This window comes from Ranitomeya imitator, chromosome 5 (assembly GCF_032444005.1).
Source record: "Ranitomeya imitator isolate aRanImi1 chromosome 5, aRanImi1.pri, whole genome shotgun sequence".
In the NCBI taxonomy this organism is placed as follows: Eukaryota; Metazoa; Chordata; class Amphibia; order Anura; family Dendrobatidae; genus Ranitomeya; species Ranitomeya imitator.
The window spans coordinates 309,275,823-309,296,449 of NC_091286.1; the positions used below are offsets into that span (position 1 = coordinate 309,275,823).

Here is a 20,627-nt window from a genome sequence, read left to right on the forward strand (position 1 = left end):
CATGTTTGGCATTTCTGTATTGATGAGAGACCGCCTAATTTACGGGTGCATGTCATGTGGGCTCTCTGTGAACTTAGGTGAAATAGCACAACAATTTGTGGGGTTCATGTTCTCCTTTTGCCCTTGTGAATATACAAAATTTGGAGCTAAAAAAAGATTTTTTTGTCACTTGTGGGGGGTTTCCACTGTTTAAGCACATCAGGGGCTCTCGAAACGCGACATGGCATCCGCTAATTATTGCAGTAATGTTTTCTTTCAAAATGTCAGATGGTGCTCCTTCCCTTCCAAGCCCTGCCGTGTGGCCAAACAGTTTTCCTCCACATATTGGGTATCTGCGCACTCAGGGAAAATTGCACAGCAAATTGTATGGAGCAATTTCTCCTGTTACCCTTATGAAAATGCAAAATTTGGAGCTAAAAATGATTTATCTGGGAAAAATTAGATTTTTTATTTTTGTTATTTTCACAGCTTTACGTTATGAACTTTATTAAAATACCTGTGGGTTCAAGGTGCTCAATATGCATCTAGATAAAATCCCTAAGGGGTCTAGTTTGGAAAATGGTGCCAATTGTTGGGGGTTGCCACTGTTACAGATTGCATGGTCTGTTTTCTCCTGTTCCCTTGCGAAAGGAAAAAAAAAAACAATAGGTCGAAAGGAAATTTTTTTGTGAAAGAAGAGTAAATGTTTATTTTTTTTTTCCACATTCCAAAAATTCCTGTGATGCACTTAAAGGGATAATAAACTTCTTGAATATGGTTTTGAGCACCTTGAGTGGTGCACTTTTTAGAATAGTGTAACTTTTGGGTATTTTCTGTCATATAGGCCCCTCAAAGACCACTTCAAATGTGAGGTGGTCCCTAAAAAAAAGTGGTTTTGCAAATATTTGTTGTAAAAATGAGAAATCACTGGTCAACTTTTAACCCTTATAACTTCCTAACAAAAAATTGTAAGTTTCAAAAATTGTGCTGTTGGAAAGTAGACATGAGGGAAATGTTATTTATTAACTATTTTGTGCCATGACTATCTGATTTAAGGGCATAAAAATTAAAAGTGTGAATATTGCGATTTTTTTGCCAAATTTCCGTTTTTATGAATTGAAGTGTTCCAGAGTTAGGACCTTATAAAGTGACACTGGTCATATTTGTAAAAATTGGCCTGCTCGGGACGGTGAAAACAGGCTTCGGGGCTAAGCCAATATGGGGTGATGCAAATAGTCACTTCAATAAGAAGAACCCCATACAAGTACAAAAGTGCCTTAACCTTGACATGTTTCCCCATTACTGGTTCATCAGGAGGAATTGAAAGGTAGTCCATAATGGGTGGTTTTCTGGAGTCATGATGGCAAAGTTGGTTTTACTTAAATAAAATAGGCAGCCACAAACTGGTGATTGGTAGTGTTTAGCAATAGGTGATACATGTAAAGAAGCTGCGGAGACACCATCACGTGTTTCTCGACGCAAGCAGTGAATAGCCAGGCCTTTCCCCGGGAAGGAACAACCACGGGAAGGGCAGCATCCTATGAAGGAAAGCCACCTATGCCAAGCATGGTATCCATCCACAGACAGCTGTTTCGGGGTTTTTGCCCCTCATCAGTGTGGAGTAGGAATCTGCCCTTCCCGTGGTTGTTCCTTCCAGGGGAAAGGCCTGGCTATTCACTGCTTGCGTCGAGAAACACGTGATGGTGTCTCCGCAGCTTCTTTACATGCATCTGCATATTTCCCATAAGGGATGGGGGCAGTGTTCTGGAATCACTGCGTTGAGAAACACGTGATGGTGTCTCCGCGGTGTTGGATGTTTTGGTCTCCACGAGGCCAATCATCTGTGCCTTTATAGCCTTTTTACTAGGCACTGCTCCTAATAGCCAGATTCCTACTCCACACTGATGAGGGGCAAAAACCCCGAAACAGCTGTCTGTGGATGGATACCATGCTTGGCATAGGTGGCTTTCCTTCATAGGATGCTGCCCTTCCCGTGGTTGTTCCTTCCCGGGGAAAGGCCTGGCTATTCACTGCTTGCGTCGAGAAACACGTGATGGTGTCTCCGCAGCTTCTTTACATGCATCTGCATATTTCCCATAAGGGATGGGGGCAGTGTTCTGGAATCACTGCGTTGAGAAACACGTGATGGTGTCTCCGCGGTGTTGGATGTTTTGGTCTCCCCGAGGCCAATCATCTGTGCCTTTATAGCCTTTTTACTAGGCACTGCTCCTAATAGCCAGATTCCTACTCCACACTGATGAGGGGCAAAAACCCCGAAACAGCTGTCTGTGGATGGATACCATGCTTGGCATAGGTGGCTTTCCTTCATAGGATGCTGCCCTTCCCGTGGTTGTTCCTTCCCGGGGAAAGGCCTGGCTATTCACTGCTTGCGTCGAGAAACACGTGATGGTGTCTCCGCAGCTTCTTTACATGCATCTGCATATTTCCCATAAGGGATGGGGGCAGTGTTCTGGAATCACTGCGTTGAGAAACACGTGATGGTGTCTCCGCGGTGTTGGATGTTTTGGTCTCCCCGAGGCCAATCATCTGTGCCTTTATAGCAATAGGTGATAGTCACAGATCACGTCCCTCCTCTCTGCACCGAGCATAGCTAAGAAGCTCGCTCCCCAATGGACATCTCCAGTCTATTGTGGATTTCTAAATCTTATTAACCAGTATATGATTTTAATTATTAATAATATTGTGTAGGTGATACTTTCCCTTTTATGTGATTGGTCAGATACAGTGGAGTACACATTCCGTGAACTGTCTGAATGCTTCTAAGACAAGGCACCCTTACTGTCTGATTCTAGAAGCCAAGCGTTCCAATTAGGCATCTTGGCTTAATTCATATTGGAATATTTGGATAAGATGCTGCCAATGGCTGTTTAATCCATCATCATCGTCTCATAATATCCATCCCTATGTACTCATCGGTGAAGAATGAACATGCAGTCAGTGCTATTCTTCATCTTTTCCTACGTGGTGGTTCCGAATATTGCATTCGTGAATGAGTCAAAATGTGCTGGTAAATTTGTAGCAACTGGTAGATTTGGATGAAGGGTTGAAAGCCCTCCAAAACCCAGCCTGAAATCCCAGGTTAATAAACTTAGCCCTATGGCATTATAAGAGACTTACTCGCCAATGATTCTGTTACCACCGACGTTAATTAAGAACAAAAGCCGGCACTGAAAGAGAATTACCTATTACATAAGGGATTTGCTGCCAGGATGAGATATGTAAAAAGTAACCTTTATTCTATCGAAAATTGAAAGAGACCAAATTTGTAGATTAAATCAGAACGCTCAAATGCAATTTGCAAGATTTGGATAAAAATATATGTTTCTATATGGAGAGAATATCTGGCAAGTTAAAAAAAAAAAAAGCCAAATCAGCTCGTCCATTGATGCATTGTAAATAACACGCCTGTTGTTACCCTCATTCCGAAGAAAAACTGTTGATTTCAGTTGTCAAGGGAGACCCGTTGATTTACTACAGCGAGGCTTGATCAGTTCTGGTATCAGCCGGTGTCCTAATGAATAGCGGGGAGTGTCATGAACTTGTGTTTGATTCCCAATTAGCTTCCCTGCTCCTGTCCGGCTAACTGGAGGCTGCACAGAGAGCGAGGCTCAGCTGGAGGCCGACTGGCGGTAATAGACGCAGAATGCACACAAGGAACTTCATTTCCCTCTATTTGGAAATTAGCATGTTTTTGTCCAAAGTGTGGGAGAAAACTAATAGGTAGCGCACGTGACGGTAGAAATTAAGTGACCCTTTACCTCTGTTCACAAGCCATTATGGGCACCTAGATACAGGACTGGTCCGTATTTGTTTATTTCTACATACAGTATTTGAAGTATAAAGAAAGCAAGTAATCCCAAGACTTCTGATACAGAGGTCCAAGTCCATCTCACAAAGGTGGGAGGCATTAGAGGCAAATTAGCAGCTTACGGTACAGGAATTTTATAATCAATAGTCTGTAATTTAAGCTTCCCCTAGTGGTGGCTGCAGGCAGCCAAAATATGTAGGTGGTTTGGAAAAATTATTAATACAGTATTGGCACTGAACATTGAAAGTGTAACGGTCTTTATCATTTTTTATTTCACACATCAATAATACACATGAAAGGCAGCAAATGTGTAATATGTCTTATCAGAAAAATGTACTTATTTCTTTCCTCTTACACTCTCAGTTCATGTGTAAAATCAGTATTTAATGAAGACCGATATTTCTAATTCTGAGATAGCAGATTACATTTGGTATTTGTACAAGTCTATGGAGGTGGGAGCAGCTAGTGGCAGGCATAGACATTCTGTTGCAACAGTTACAGTTCTCCATAGAACTTTATGAGCACCAACTGTCATCTCCTATCTCTCTAATGGAAAAGTTTGTATTTACTGAAGACACATTGTACCCGTGAATTCAGAATTTTTGGAATGAAAGATCATTCATGTACTCTATTGATTTATGAAAAAAAATAAAACTATGATTCCTTTTTAACCTATTTACTGCAAAACAAAATAACGTTAATGACCTACCCTTTAAGAAAAAGTTTCCGGTTAGTACAAGTCATTTGTAAGTCAATTATAGTCCAACCACAGGACTGCCACCATGAATTTCGTAGCCCCATACTGGCAAAATTTTTGGGTACCCTTGAGACTTTGCCCAGGCTCCACCCCAGCCCCGCCCTCACCTCTCAAACCTTACGCAGTCCCACCGCCCACTCTTGGAAAAATTCCACTTCTGCACCATGTCCTCACCAATCACACATTAACAGTTCCCATATTACCACCACATAGTGATCGAATAACACCACATACAAGGAACAAATCACATATTACCACCACATAGTGACCGAATATTTCAATACTGATCATTAATAATTAAAAAAACAACACTAATATTATCATAAGTGCATTACAGCTTGCAACCTGTAATGACCACATGGCCACCTCAACACCATCGGAGCTACTGCAACCTCCGACCTACTCTCTCCTTCCCCATAATCCGGTAGAATGTAAGCCCGCAAGGGCAGGGTCCTCTTCCCTCTGTACCAGTTTGTCATTGTTAGTTTGTTTACTGTAAGTGATATTTGTATTTTGATGTAACCACTTCTCATGTACAGCACCATGGATTTAATGGTGCTATATAAATAAATAATAATAATAATTATACACAGGAGCTCTGTATATAGTGCATAGTGTCAGTGTACAGATAACATGCTGACTCGCCGGTGACATCTCTAGTGGAAGCCTTTTATCTTCTCTTTTCTTCTTCATCCAGTGCAGACCGTCATCAGTACTTCAGCCAGGACTCGTCTCTGCAGAAAATAGCACAGTTATTTAGAGCCCTGCTTCCAGAACACATTCCCCACTTTTTCACCAACTTCTACACTACGCAGCAGAATACAGGCATGCACCTACCATTAACCTCTTTATCCCTGGGCCCTTTTTAGTTTTTGCATTTCTGTTTTTCGCTCCCCTTTTTCCCAGAGCCATAACTTTTTTATTTTTCGGTCAAAATAAAAAAATAAATAAAAATTGCATCATTTTCCGTGACCTGTAGCGTCTCCATTTTTCGGGATCTGGGGCTGGGTGAGGGCTTTTTTTTGTGTGCCAAGGCAAGCTGACGTTTTTAATGATACTATTTTGGTGTGCATACAATCTTTTGTTCGCCCGTTATTGTATTTTAATGCAATGTTGTGGTGACCAGAAAGAAAACTAATTCTTGTGCTTTAACTTTTTTTTTCACTATGCCGTTTACTGATCGGATTAAGTCTTTTTACCTTGATATATTGGGTGATTCTGAACTCGTCGGTACCAAATATGTGTATGTTTTTTTTTAAATGTTATTGGTTTATTTTGCATGGGGCAAATGGGGAATGATTTGAACCCCAACTACGCACTGCCGTTGTTGCTATGTAGGAGCGTGTTGCCTCTGCAGCATCGGGAGTGCAGTGGGACCAAGGCGTGGAGGGATTAGGAGCTAACAGCGCCCTCCATCGCCATCCTTGGGTGGACGACAGCTTGGAAGCACTGCGCCTGTTCAGCCCATAGCCACTACCCTTACCAGTGAGCACAGTTGGTTTTACAAGCACTATGCTTATTTACCCATCTAAGGCTACTTTCACACATCAAGCTTTCGCTGTCAGGCTCAATCCGGCAAATTTTGAAAAAAACGGATCAGGCGAAATTTGCCGCTGGATCCGTTTTTTTCTCATAGACTTGTATTAGCGCCGGACGGCCTCACGTTTCGTCCGTTTTCACCGTATCCGGTGAAAATTGGCTTTCCGACGCCTGGAAAAAATGTACACAGTAACATTTTAGTCTGCTGCGAAAAACCAGACAGCGCCGGATATGGCGCCTTCCGGCTTTTGCTAGAATGGAAGCCTATGGGCGCCAGATCCGTCAAATGGATTGTTTTTTTTTAACTGAGCATGCTACAATTTTTGGGGGGATCCAATTAGCTAGATAAAGCTAGTCGGATCCGTTGAAAAAACAGGTCCCTCGCATCAGTTTTTCACAATCTGCGCCAGATCCATTTTTTTCAGAATTTGCCGGATTGAGCCTGACGGCAAAAAACTGATGTGTGAAAGTAGCCTAAGAAGATAGGATTAACCCTTCAGTTTATTTTGCTATTTTTGCAGCCTTTTTTTTTGTTACATATTTCTTACATTGGATGACATTTTTAACTGAAATCTTTGTTGGTCCAATTAATATACTGTAAGTAATGGGGTTCTGAAAGAACGTAAAAAAGAGTAACAATCGGAGCCTAGAAGAAGTATAAACTTCTAATAAAAACTGTAATGTTGTGAAGTGTGCATGGTAATGATGTAAGCTGTATACTGGGGAGGGGATGGAAACGTCCAGTTCACCTTCCGTTACTGCTGTGCCCACCATCGCTCCTTCCACAGCCCACACACTATTCTCATTGCATGCATTCATGCACCAGTGGGTACAGTGTGTGATCAGACTTATCCCCGCTATATGCTGTATGTATGTCCCCGGCAGTAATAATGAGGCGGTGACAGCTGATCAGTGCTCTACTGCTTTCCTTCATCCCCAATTCTGCACTTCTTGAGAATTTCTCTAATTTAATTGAAGCTGTGTGTACACATGTCTTTTGTTGGAAGAAGCTTTGGGGGTTTAGTTTGTCTTAAGTCCACAGCCTGATGTTTGTCTGTAAAACATTGGACTCAGTGCTGCGATTAATAGCGTTGGGAAGTATACCTATGTGCTGGCTGCCTTATCGTCAGGAGGATTTGTACGGATCGTGTTCACGATATTATAGATATTCTGTTTCTTTTCCAGTTTGTAGTTCTGTCCCTTCACTAAGATGGTATAAGGCGCAGCTAAACACTAAAACTCCTTTTCAGATAGGCGGCAATGTACATCATGATCGCCGTCATCTTCAGGGCTGCAGAAAATGATGATGAATTCTCCTGCAGCTCCATGAACTGGACAAGTCCACTTTAGGAGAGTCTATGGTCTCTGACCAGATACCTATCAGCTCCTGGCTCGGGCATGGTCCTCCGTGTGGGCTCCTTGGTAGGGTCCATTATTAGTGCTTCTCGTCCCCTCTGTAGTGTGCTATACTATTCCAGTGTTCATTTAACTACACAATCCCAAAGTGTAAGCATCAAATAAAATGAGGCCTAAGTAACCGTGGCGAACATGGCAGCATATCCATACAATCGTATAAATAATAATGCACAGCACTGCCGCCATATTCGCTGCATCGCCTTTCAGAGGCACGCAGTGCGTAAATAGTGCCAACATACTGAGAGCAAATTGTGGTGGGCGCAGGACCCGGGCCTTGTAAAGCTTTCTAGCACCAGCCCTATCAGCTGTTAGACATTGGATATGTCAACAGATTTCAGAATACAAACTGCATCTATTAAAAAGATCTAATAGACCTGATGAGGCTGGTGTACTTTCTTTGAAAATCAATTTCACAATACCTGTATACTGTAGTTCTCAAATTAAGACAGGCTAACCGTATTGTAATGACTATAAGGATTCAAAAATCAGTCTGACATGACAAGTGAAGAATCCCTTATTATTAAAGGGAACCTGTCAGCAGGATTGTGCTCAGTAACCTACAGACAGTGTCAGGTTGGCGCCGTTATACTGATTACAATGGTGCCTTGTGGTTGTTGTTTATTTTCAGTTTTGATATGCTCGTGCTTCGGGGGGCCTGTGGGGGGTCATCATGTGGTGCCCTGATTAGGTATCATGTGTATGGCTTCTGACAGGTCACTGACCCCTCACTGACCTGCCCCCTAGGTTACATACTGAATATATGTTTTGGAAAAAGAAATCACATTCAGCAGGCAGGTGCCAGCCCTGCAGCCTGATCGCAGGTGTAATGTGCATTTAATTCTTTTATTTGGTGATATAAAATTATTCAGCCTTGATAGATGCTACTGCGCAGGCACTGCCGCCGCCATTTTGCTAGACAAAAAAAAAATGTTTCCACCAAGATGGATTAGATTTTTTTAATAAATTAATATTCCAATTTCTGAGTCATTAGTCCAGGGCATCGGCTACCATTTTTTGCACCCCAGTTCCTTTATTTTTGTACATAGTTGAGTCACTTGGCCTTTTGAAGATATCATTTTTGGCTGCACTTTTTCCATGCAGACTAGTATTGGCCGAAGTTCTCCAAACAGTAGAATGGTGTGACTGGGTCCCACTGGTTGATGCCAGCTCTGCAGTGTGGTGCATCTTCCGGTTTTGAAGGGCAGTAAGCATGGTGCGTATTTCTTGGCTGACCACTGCATACAACGTACAGTCCTCAATGTTTCCAATTTCATTTGTTCTTTTTGCAGAAGAACTTGAGGAGCGCATCTTGAAACCCCATTTTGGTTCGGGGGAGTGATTTGCCACTGTGCTCAGTCCTGCCATGTTTTATGACATGTGACATGAAACCGTCTTCTACAACCTCACCTTCATAGCAGTAGTTCCTCACCCAATATTAAGCCTCAGCTGTTTCTGTGTCAGTTTAATGACTGTGCTTTAACAAACATATCAAAATGATAGCCAAGTGATTATCGCCTGCTTTGTATAATTGGTTACTCATACATCCTACAAACATGCTTACTTAGTGTATGTGGGCCTAAAAGAATCAATGCTATGTTGAAGACAAAATGTGGTTACACTAAATATTGATTTACGGTAATTTACTTTACATTTTGTTAATTGATAATAAGAAGATATTAACATTTCTGGTTTTCAAAGCATTATTACTCTGCTGCATTTTTTCCATAACTAATATTTCATACGTGTGCATTTGTGTGTGTGTATGTATATACAGTATATATATGTGTATATATATATAATATATATACCGTATATATGCACACACACATGTACACATATGAAATATATGTATATATTTATTTATAATCTCTATATTAGCAGTGATTGGTACATGGAGGTTTAATATGAGAGACATAATCTTACTGATCGTTTTCCATAGGCTATGTTGGATGTTGCCGCCCACCATGGCTGGCTTGTTACAGTCCTAAACATCACAAATCTGGTCCAAATGGTCGTCCAAGCTCGCTGGATACATGATTCCGGTTTCCTTACTATACCCAATATTGAGAAACACCATCTTTATCTCTTCAGGTATGTACTTTTAAAGCGGCTACATTTAGGGAAAGACTAGGCCATTTGATTAAGTCTGCAACTCCTACTATGTAAAGTAGCAAATATATACATAAGAGAGCGAAGATGGAGCATACTTCTGATTACTGGAGTATCATACCCTAAGTATGAATGTGAGATCCAATTTGTGGAAACTTGATGGAACTAGAAATCAACAGAAAATTACTTACTGGTTACATTTTTATCATCATATTAATTTTGGTGTTGTTTTTCCCTATTTTTTAGTTTTTTAATTTAAAAAAATCCTGAAATGTTGCACTTTTTATCCTTGCTGCTCAACCTAGTTATAACCTAATATTTCCTGTTGTATGGAGCTTTTTCTCCCAGTTGTCACATTGTCATCACAAGCAGAACTGCAAAGACAACATCACTTATTTCTCGATAATTCAGGATCACAGCATGCACATTCGGTGATTGTCTTCCTCCTCTCTGTCGCGTGGCCTCTGCATAGGTCACAAGCACCCTATCAAAACCCTTCTCTGAAAATCAGGGAACATCTCCTGTCTATTGTTTCCTATGTTTCATGCAGCTGCTGTAAAGCATACCTCTAAATATTACTTGCAACTCAGGCAAATTGGCCGGCCCATAATACTGCACACAAAATGTCATTCAAAATATACAACAAGAAAAAATAAAAAATGAAGGGAAAAAGAACAAATAACTATATGCTTTTATGTGCTAAACAAATGTAGTTGAAGATATTGGCCACTACTTTTTTTAAAGACGACCTGTCCTTAGGATCTGATCAATGGGTTGCAAGTCCCCTAATTAATCTGCTGTTGCTGGCAGATGCTGGATGTTCTTAGAAGGCACTGGAACACAGAAGCTCCATCAGAACTATAGTGGCCTCAGCCGTGTACACCCCCTATTCTTTTAAATAGTGGATGGATCTGCAGTACCCAGTTCCTGTAACTTCAGAATTCATGATGCTGCAGTGTTCCAGCAACATTCCGAGAACTTCCAACCGGTGCCGTTATCAGCTCATCAACAGGGGTATTAGATATCACATCCCCCATCAACCAGATATTAACAGCCAATCTTAGGGATAGGCCATCTATAGAAAGTAGTGGCCAGCCCCTTTGATACATTGCTTTTAATTGTCTGCACTCACGCTAACGTGATTACGGCTAGTGTGTGCTTTTCCATAATGGACAGAACCTTGACCAATGTGAGTCAAAGGGCTAGTGCACGTGACCTTCTTTGTCACAGCCAATGAATAGACCAAGAAGGGGGCTGGCTTAGCTATTGAAATAATCAGCCAGCTTTCTCCTTTCACACACCGCTCTGGTCATGTACCAACACAGGAATCACTACCTGTGGTTGGGTCACCTCGCCTAGTTGAGCTATATTCGTAGAACATACAAGTTAATATGTAAAACTCCCTTATTTGTGTTTATTTTGCCTGGAAAACCACGCAAACATAAATGGTCTCATTCTTGTAGGGCTCTATTTTAGCTCTTAATTTTGTGATCATGAATATTGCAGGGTTTTTTCTCAATCAGTATAGTTTTTATTGCATAGGCTTCTAAGTTAATTTTATTGTAGTCAAAGCTACTTGAGCATAACTCTTATGTTTATGGTAGTATTTTGTGATGATGATGATGCTGTGTGGATACTGGTACTTATTTCTTAAAGCTCATTTTCCTATATTTCCTATATTTTTCCCCAAGAAACTGGAACACAGGAAAAAGGATTAGACATTCTGAAGAGGTTACCGGACCTATTGAGTGTCTTCCAGAGCTGGTGGCGGCATGTGGAGGCAAGGAAGAAATGTTCTTTTCTTTAGTTGAAAAAGATCTCTCAGCTGCACATATTTCACAGGTAATTATTTTATGGTTTCACTCATCAACAATCACAGGATAACTATTGACAGGTGAAGAACATAATGTTGATTGTCATGTGATATTGGCACCCATCGAGAGGTGGGAAATATTAAGCAGCGAGTGGACAATCGGTTCTTAAAGATGATACTGTATGTTAGAAGTGGGGAAAAATGGGCAAGTGTAATGATCTAAGCGGCTTTCGCAGGTTTTGTGGGTATTCCCAGTTCCAGTATTCTGTGGTTTGTACCATTGAAAAAAGTAACAGTGGTCCAAGCAAGGATATTTAATGAACTGGTGATAGCGCTAAGGGTGTCCAAATCTAATTCATGCGTGTGGACAGTGAAGGCTAGCCTTCCTACTGAAGAGATATGGGAGCACAAATTGTTAAAGAAGTTAATGCTATATATGATGGAAAAAAAAGATGAATGAATACATAGTGCTATATATTGAGGCTATGTGCTGCAGATCAGTCAGGGTGCTCATGCTTACCCCTGTTCACCACCGAAAGTGCCTACAATAAGCATATGAGCATCACAACTGGACAATGGAGGGATGAAAATGTTGACCTATGGGACAAATGCAAGCTATGTTTGCTCAGGGCTGTGTCCTGTTGAGAATACTTGGGTTCTGACATTTATGTGGATTGTACTTTGACATATATCATCTACCTGAATATTGTTGCGGACCAAGTACACCACTTCATGACAGCAGTGATTGCAGTGATTTGACCTCCAAATTCCCTAGATCTCATTCAAAAGCATCTGTGGGAGGTAATGGAAAATCATCCGATCACGGACAAATTGATCTTGTATTTTGGTAAAGTAGAAAAGCCAGAGAGTCAAAATGGCCGAACATTTCAGTTGGATAATAATTATTAGTATGGGATGCTTTTGTGTCTCCCGACTTCTGGTCTAAGTATCCAAAAATACTTACTAAGAAGAAATGAAGATAAACCTGTTTATGTACAAGTGATACCCATTGAATGTTAGAGGGAAATGGTCTTCACTTCATGTGAGATGTATGTGAGGGTGCTCAGAATATTCTGTAGTTCTTACCTTGTGTTCCTTTTCCTACTTAGACTCTCCTACTCTTCTGTTTTGTATACTGCTATGGGACCTCCTCGAAAAGTCATTTATTGAATTCATCTAGAAGTCCAGTGGGAGAAAGAGAGCACAAGTATGCTCCCTAGTGTAATAACCCTACTGTGAGAATAGTACTTGTTCCAAAATACCGTGTCTCTTAGGTTCTGATGTATGGAGCCTCCATATGTTACCACATTATGGATAGATGTTCTCCTGGAAGCTTATCATGGAGCCTTTCCAATCTGTGTATAATCTTCTTATGAACTCAGAAGTGGACTATGTGCCGTAGTAGAGCTCTGTACAATTTGAAGGTTGTATGGCGCCATTATATGCCCATGTGCATCAGCCCTAAAGAGTAGTAAGCCTAACAATGGATTTTTGTGTGTCTGGAAATTGTTTCATTGATAGATAACTAAAGATGGGCTCACAAAACTCAAACATTAATAGTGCATGTCATTAAAAAATCACTTGACTTTCCTTATGTGATTTCCGTTTGGTAGAGCTAATGTAAATAACTTGGAATAGCAATACAATAATTTCCAATGGAAATGACATTCATACTTAACTAGACTTGTTAACCAACGAAGAACTGGGTTTATGGCTATCCACTTCATTAGGTGCTTAATATGATATTGCTCCTACTCATTATGCTGTTGTTCCTACACATGGAAATGTTTTCTCCACAGACTATTATGTGCTTTCCATTAGGAGCGAGCATTTTAATCCAGACCCTCTTTGTCCCTCGAGTGTTTATGGTATGATGCTCAATGTCGGAGTAAATTGTATACCTTTTATTACGGGTTTATGCAGTTGAAGCATTTCAATCCATTGTTAATGACTCTTTCCACCTATCCTCACTTCCATATTGTCTCCTAGATGGTTTAGTGTATGAAAAAATGTACATTTCCAGAATAATGGTTATGTTTTAGGTCACTTGGTGCTCGGAGCTTACCGTTGTTAAAATAAATGACACGCTAAAGTTTTTGGATCTGGAGAAGATCAAGCTGCAATTTTAATAATTTTACTTTACTAAACTGTTATTGACCATTATTACTATTACAACTGAGATCACTTTTTAGGCTGATAACTGTATAGTAGGTCTAGGAAACTGCCATGTGTAGCCACTTATAGGACCCCTGTATGTTATCATATTACATTCTTCCAATTGACAACAAAATTAACGAGTAACTAAACTTTTATTATTTTTAATCATTTTGTCCAGCATGGAAAGTTATGAAACTTTGCAAATCACTTTATTTGGGGATTCATCTTCATTGTTGTAAAAACAAATTGGCTTGTAGCTGACTTCTACATCCCTGTTTTTTCCCAGTCTGTTTGCCTACCTTTATCTGTATTGTTATCAGATCGTACTCATTTAGAGTACAGATAATGGCAGTGAAAGGGTCAGCTTGGCGCCTGGGTCTCACTACTCTTGGGATATGCCTGCTACAAGGGATTATCCTGATAAGCACAGCACTCAGAGGGAGGATTCCAGGCCTGACCCTTTCACTGCCATCATCTGTACTCCAAATGACCATACGTCTGATATCAGTGCAGCTAAATGCAGGCAAATAGATGTGGTGAAGCCATTTACATGCAATTTGTTTCCAAGAATTAAGACAAATCCCCTAATAAAGTGATTTGAAAAGTTTCATATTTTTCCAAGCTGGATAAAAACTATTAAAAAACCGTAAAGTTAATATTGGCACTCTGCCATTGATTGTTCCATTTCCCTGTAATCCGTTTCTTTGAAACCAGATCTGTCTGAACTTGGTTGTGAATTAGGAGCATTTTAATGGCAAATGTATTGTCTACTTGAGCAACTCGATTACTATAAAACAAAAGAATCCGAGTAAAGGTAATTAGTACAAATTGGAACAAGCATTCACTTACACTTTTCTGCCATAATGGAAGTTGCGGGCACAACAGGTTTCGAATGCGATAAAAAACTGATCAGGACATTGTTATAATTCGCTCGGGGAGAACTGGGAAGTAAACTTACCTAATTTATTTGCATAAATTGTCATTCTGTTATCTTTTAAACCAAATGCAAATTGGCTCGGTCTGATAGGATGATGGTTATTTGGCTGAAAAGCCCTTCAATTTGCGTTGCAATCTGCTGCCGACTCTACTGTGAGGCGATCCCAGGTAACATCAAAATTCTGAATTATTCCAGAAATTAGCAGGTTTAAAGCATCAATTTAAGTGCTAATTGCAGTAGTAATGAGAAAAAGTAGTACTACTGCGAGATTTGCATCTTTTGCCACATCAGTATGCCTGCAACGGCTGCTAACTGGAAGAGGATTTGGCTGCTAATTAAATAATTGTATGCATGGTGGCGTCCTTGTCTGATTCAATAGATGAAGATTAATCCTCAGATAAATATGTTTGGCTGGTGTTCCCAGTACTTGCAGAAATAGTGTGAGCGTATACGCTGCCCCTGTACAGTCCCACAGTCTGGCCGCAGACGTACACAGATAGCGGTATATATCTGCCTTATGTTGTCACATATATATATGGTTGTGTGCAGAAATAATGGCTCGTACATGGGTAATCTAGCGGGCAAACAAGTGCTTGTATGCAAACTATTATGTGAAAACTGTCAGCATGGCAGCGGTTGGTGCAGGGTTCCCATACAGGATACGATTGGCATTATATCCCCAAGCTCAGTACATTTGTACATGGTGGTAAAGCAAGAAAATCCTTACAAAACGTTCCAGCCCCCACAGTAGATTGCATTTCTGATCATGAAATCTACAGCATCTGTATGACCTTATCTGATGGAACATCTTCCTATTTGTTCCGTCTTCTTCCTCATTCTAGGCTTGGAACTTTGTGTCAAATCTCCCAGTGATTGACGTCCAGATGACCATTAAAGGCTGGTGGGAGGATCCAGGACAAGCACACGATGAGCGCTCCGTACCCATCATATTTCCAGGGGCGCAGGAGAAAAAATGGATTTCATTACACGCGGATCAGGAGTATGTGCTGCAGGTGAATCTGCGCAGGATTCGGGCTGGATACAGAAAGGTACAGCGCCAGGTTGTGTCAGACACATCCTTATCCTAAGCCATTCTATTAAGTAGAGTTTTCTTAATTTTGAAAAATTGCTTTATTTGGAGTAATCTCTTTTTTTCCCTATGCTAAAGAAATTGTGTATATGTTTTGTAATGTGATAATAAATTATCATTTGGCGTAATGAATGTATTTAAAGGGAATCTGTCACCAGGTTTTTGCCCCATGATCTGAGAGCAGCATTATATACAGACAGAGACCCTGATTCCAGCTTTGTGTCACGTATGGCACTGCTTGCTATAGTTTTGATAAAATCTCTGTTTTATCAGCAGAGGATAATCAACAAAGGACTAGTAACCTGGCTGCCATGTAGTCCTCCATATTCATGATCTCTGTAAAACCCCGCCCCCACCACTGATTGGCAGTTTTGTGCCTATGCACAGTATACAGAGAAAGCAGTCAACAGTGATATGGGCGGGGTTATACAGAGCTCCGCATTCAAAGAACTGCTAGATTTGCAGCAGAGAAAACCGGGATTTTATCAAAATTACAGCAAGCAGCCCAGGAAGGGTCGGTTTACACAGACTGACCAGCGGTGCGATATGACTGCCTATCGGTAAACCTTTATTCGGCATAAAAGAACAATCCACTTGATAAACGCACATTTTGCGCTTTCATCTTATGATCGGTAGCCTGTTTACACGGCAAGATAACAAGTGTTTTTATGCTGGTTCACAATTATCTTGCAGTGTAAATGCTCTTAAGTGGCACATCGCTGTAATCAAGGTCTCTGCCCCTACGTAGTTCTGCTCTCAGAGTCAGGTGGAGGCAGGCCATCATATACAGAAGGTTAGCCAGCCAAACACGAGGTAAGGCGTAGAATGTGCCTAATTCTTCCCGCACCCTATAAGTTGTAACTGCTTCTATGTCTAGGGGTGCTGCCACCAGGGGCCGAGGTGCAGGATAGCAGACGAACATTTCATCACTTTCTCTTCAGCAGAAATTTACATGGAAAAAATTCTTCTCACTATTAACCTCACAATTTATTCCTAACCTGTCATTTCAGGGCAAGCAGGACAGTAAAGCGATTGCTCCGAAGTTCCCCAAGGCAAAGGATGAAGGCTGGTTTTTAATCCTGGGAGAGGTGGACAAGAAAGAGCTTGTTGCACTTAAGAGAGTGGGATATGTGAGAACCAGAAGCACAGCGTCCGTTGCGTTTTACACCCCCGAGAATACTGGCAGGTAAGCGGCAGTGACTATTGCAGGCCACGTGCCCCCGGTTACCAGGGCTATAGTGAATTGCTTCTCCGTTTCCTCTGTCTCTCAGGTGTATCTACACGCTGTATCTCATGAGCGACAGCTACCTCGGCATGGACCAACAGTATGACTTATATCTCAGCATTATTCCCGCCAGCGTGTCATCCCAAGTGAACACTGAGGTCTCTGCTGCTCTGAACGACCTTGTCATGAAGTAACCTGACCTTTACAACTCTACCAGGGGAACACTTTTTTGTGTGTAAAACCAGCTGCTAAGTCATTCTGAACTGTAAAGGAAAGTGCTTGATGTTTCCCGGAGAGGAGTCGAGTTTCCATCTCAGCACAAACTGCTTGTACATTTATCGAGGCGCCCTGGAATGGCGGAGCCATATTGGCCTTAACTGAAGTTGCCTTTTTTGTCATAATCATCGAGGTTTATTTTCCGTGAAGAGTACATTGTAAAGTGTAAGAAAAATCAGCCCTAATGCTACTTAGGGATTGAATAATCTGACTATGAATGAAGCGGAGGTACTGTTTACTACGTGTAAATGCATTTCAGCAGTAGTGTATGCTTTAGGAAGACATTAGACTCTGTCCAGATTAGCTCTTTTGCCAATTTTCAGCTATTTTGATTAAAAAAAAGACTAGCACAATATCCAGAACTATTCTTTCTGTAAATATAAACTAATCTAGTCTTTCCATATTCAAAAACGAAATATGAAGTGGCCATTATAAGTCAATGACATCTGGTTGAATTTATTAGGGTCACTTTCCAAACTGATTGGTGAAAGCTGCGGGAACAGGAGCCGTAGCGCTAATATGGACAGAGTCTTCTACAAGGGATCACAGCAATCAACCATTCCTGGTGATGTTTACATTAGAAGCTTATCACCAAGCAAAAAAAACGATTTCTGATGAGCTGCGTTTTCAGCTTTGTCTTTGATTGCCATTATTACAGTGGCATATCCGATACTTATTAACATCCTACTAAGAGACATTACCAAATGAAGTTTTCTACTTGGCGGTGATAAGAACCTGCAATAGATTCCAACACCCTCGAAGCCAAGCCCTGCCAAAAACTAGAATAATGTGTGCCTCAATGATTACCAAACTATGAGTGGCCAAATACACTATGTAGTGGACCCCGTCAACAATAAATGTGTCCACACTTACCATACTTCACAGTATTGACTTATGACCCGGACATAGGACACACAACACAGACTTTGGTATGATTTTTGGAATAGTCTTATCTTTGGCAGTTTCCAACTTCTGTCAAATACAATAATTTTGGAGTTTTGTAGCTATTTTAATACATGACATTACTCCAACTTTTCTTTAAACAAGGCCATACGATTGCATGTTTGTAAGATTAGTTCCCATATTTCATTATCAAGTTTTTTTTTTGCTTGATTTGAACAGAATTTATGACAAAGAGTCCACTTTATACACTGGTCTGAAACGTGAGAAAGAAAGGATGAGATCAGTTTGGTCATCAGTTTCTCTTGCAAATTTTCTCTTTAAAGGAAGTTTGTTAGCATAAGTCATGCTAAGGAGGTGCCCGGTGCTCCCTTCGCCTGACCAAATTAGTTTTGTGCACCTTCCCACCTACTTGTTTCCATTTCTTCGCCCTTCTGTATCTACTCTAAAGTCAGACCTATCAACCAAGGACTATGAGGTGGAGATCAAGTAGATGTTGAGGTGCACTGACCTGTTTAGCCACACCAAGGGTGCACCGAACATCTCCGTATATATGAATAAAGAATCCTTTCTGGCAAACGCAGCAATGATTTGGGACACTAAATGTACGATTTCCATAGTGTCCCTTACTAAGAACGGTCATTTTGTGCTGATGACTTCAATTAATATCAATAATTAAGTCATGTTAATTTGCCAACTCCTGAAACCTATACATTTTCTTGTAGCTTTGACGTAAATTCTATTTTGGCTATGATGTTATAACAATGATAGGATTTTTAGGAGCTTCGACTACAGTGACTGACTGTTACTTCAGTTTTATTCATGGATTAATCATTTAATTTCTTAAATTTAATTTACATTAAATATTTGTTTCATTTTCTAGAAAATTTCTGGCCATTTTAAGTAGTGACCTGGATAGCGCAAATGACCGTAACATAAGTCGGTTGTGCCTTTTTCTTTTTCTTTCCTTTTTTCGCTGCAGGTAAAGGGGACCTGTTACCAGGTTAAAAGTGGGCAGCTTCTGCTCTTATTCCCGATTCTGCTCTGTGCATACCGTTGCTCTTTTTCTTTATGCTTTGTTTTTAATCCGCTATCCGGTTACAGAGATATAGGCCTTTTTATTTAGTGCTAATTTTTATGAATGAAGTGTTACTCACAGGATTCTTTGAGGGGTGAGTATACAGGCCGTTCTACATGGTTACTCTGGGAGCAACGCCTTCTTAGTAAAGATTATAAAAAATAGCACTAAATGAAAAAGCCATTTCTGTAGAACCATATGTCAGGTAAGGGGGTTATTCAGGACTATACTAATTTTTTACCATGTGTCTAATATCTAATAGGCAGCTTGCTGCTGATTACCTGCCTGTTCTGCAGAGCACAGATATCTGCTGGCATAAAGTGGTCACAGTCCGGTCCAGCTGGCGATTCTGCAGCTTCTGCTGACGTCACATCAATGAGGCAGTGGCTTCTCTTCCGCTGTGCTCTGTTAATGGGTCATAACTGTCGGTCATGATGACTAACAGCTGGCTCCCCACTGCCTAACTGCAAAGCCAGCTATCAGTCAGCATGATGCCAGTAGTCATGCTCCATCGACAGAGCAGTCCAGAAAAAGAAGAGCTACTCTGTTGACATGGAGCAGCTTAATTGCTGGCAGGAGTGGTTGGTGTCTGCTCTGAGCTGATGCTGGATAGATTTTTTTTTTCACTATGTGCCAAAAAACTAATATAGTCCTAGATAACCCATTAAAAAAAATCCGAATACTCAATCTGAGTACTAAAATAAGAGCAAAAACTGGCTACTTTTGACCATATGACAAGTCTTCTGTAAAAATAAAAAGGTTCATACAAATTAAATCAGTTTATTATGTTGATTTTCTTTCTTTTGCCTATAATTGTTACACAAAGCCTCAAGTTGTTTCTTTGCTTACACAATAGCACTTGTCTGAATAACCTTACCTTATGTTCATCCAGTTGCAGAAGTTTGAAGTTGGATGAAGGGTAAACAGACTTAGTGCTTTGAGTAAATTTCACATCATTTGTATGGAAATATCTGATTTCTGGAAATGCAAAAAGATATGGAATTGCTGAACATACCTAAAAGCACATGATTGTCACATCCTAAGACAATCGGAAGCACACTAGCTATGTATAAAGTACACAGGGAATGTCTCTTATGCCTAAATAAACAAATTGTATCCAGGTATTTTTTTGCTGATTCCATAATGATATGCATATTTATGAGAGTGTGACATAGGAACTTTATGCAAATAAATAGTAATCATATTTGAGCTGCTATCTGTGTCTTTTCTTGTTTTTCTTACAAAAGATTAACCCAAAGGATGTTCTTACAGTGTCACTGGGTGCAGTCACTCCTTTTTCCACAGCTGGTGGGAATATCCAAAAGAAAAGTTTTCCTACTGTCAAACAGCAGAACAATAAAAGACCTACTCATACATTAACATTTACACTCTTTGATATAAACTCAGTTTCTCAAGTTCTCATTTGGGGTCTTCAATGTTGAAAAAAAAAAAATGTTGTTTATTGAGATAACAGAAAATTGTAACTGAATGATTAAAAAGTCGTTAATAACAAATGATAGGT

At 40.4% G+C, this 20,627-nt stretch overlaps 1 protein-coding gene across 1 annotated transcript in view; it reads left to right on the forward strand.

Annotated features, from left to right (window-relative positions):
* The window catches only part of ASCC3 (activating signal cointegrator 1 complex subunit 3), an 887,461-nt gene extending 867,142 nt beyond the window's left edge, over positions 1–20,319 (forward strand). Inside the window, exons 37-41 of the mRNA XM_069726311.1 lie at positions 9,460–9,611; positions 11,321–11,471; positions 15,379–15,585; positions 16,637–16,812; positions 16,898–20,319. Coding sequence (XP_069582412.1) covers positions 9,460–9,611; positions 11,321–11,471; positions 15,379–15,585; positions 16,637–16,812; positions 16,898–17,045 — 834 coding nt within the window. The 3' untranslated portion in view covers positions 17,046–20,319. The remainder of the gene's footprint in view (positions 1–9,459; positions 9,612–11,320; positions 11,472–15,378; positions 15,586–16,636; positions 16,813–16,897) is intronic.
* Positions 20,320–20,627: the final 308 nt, after the last annotated feature.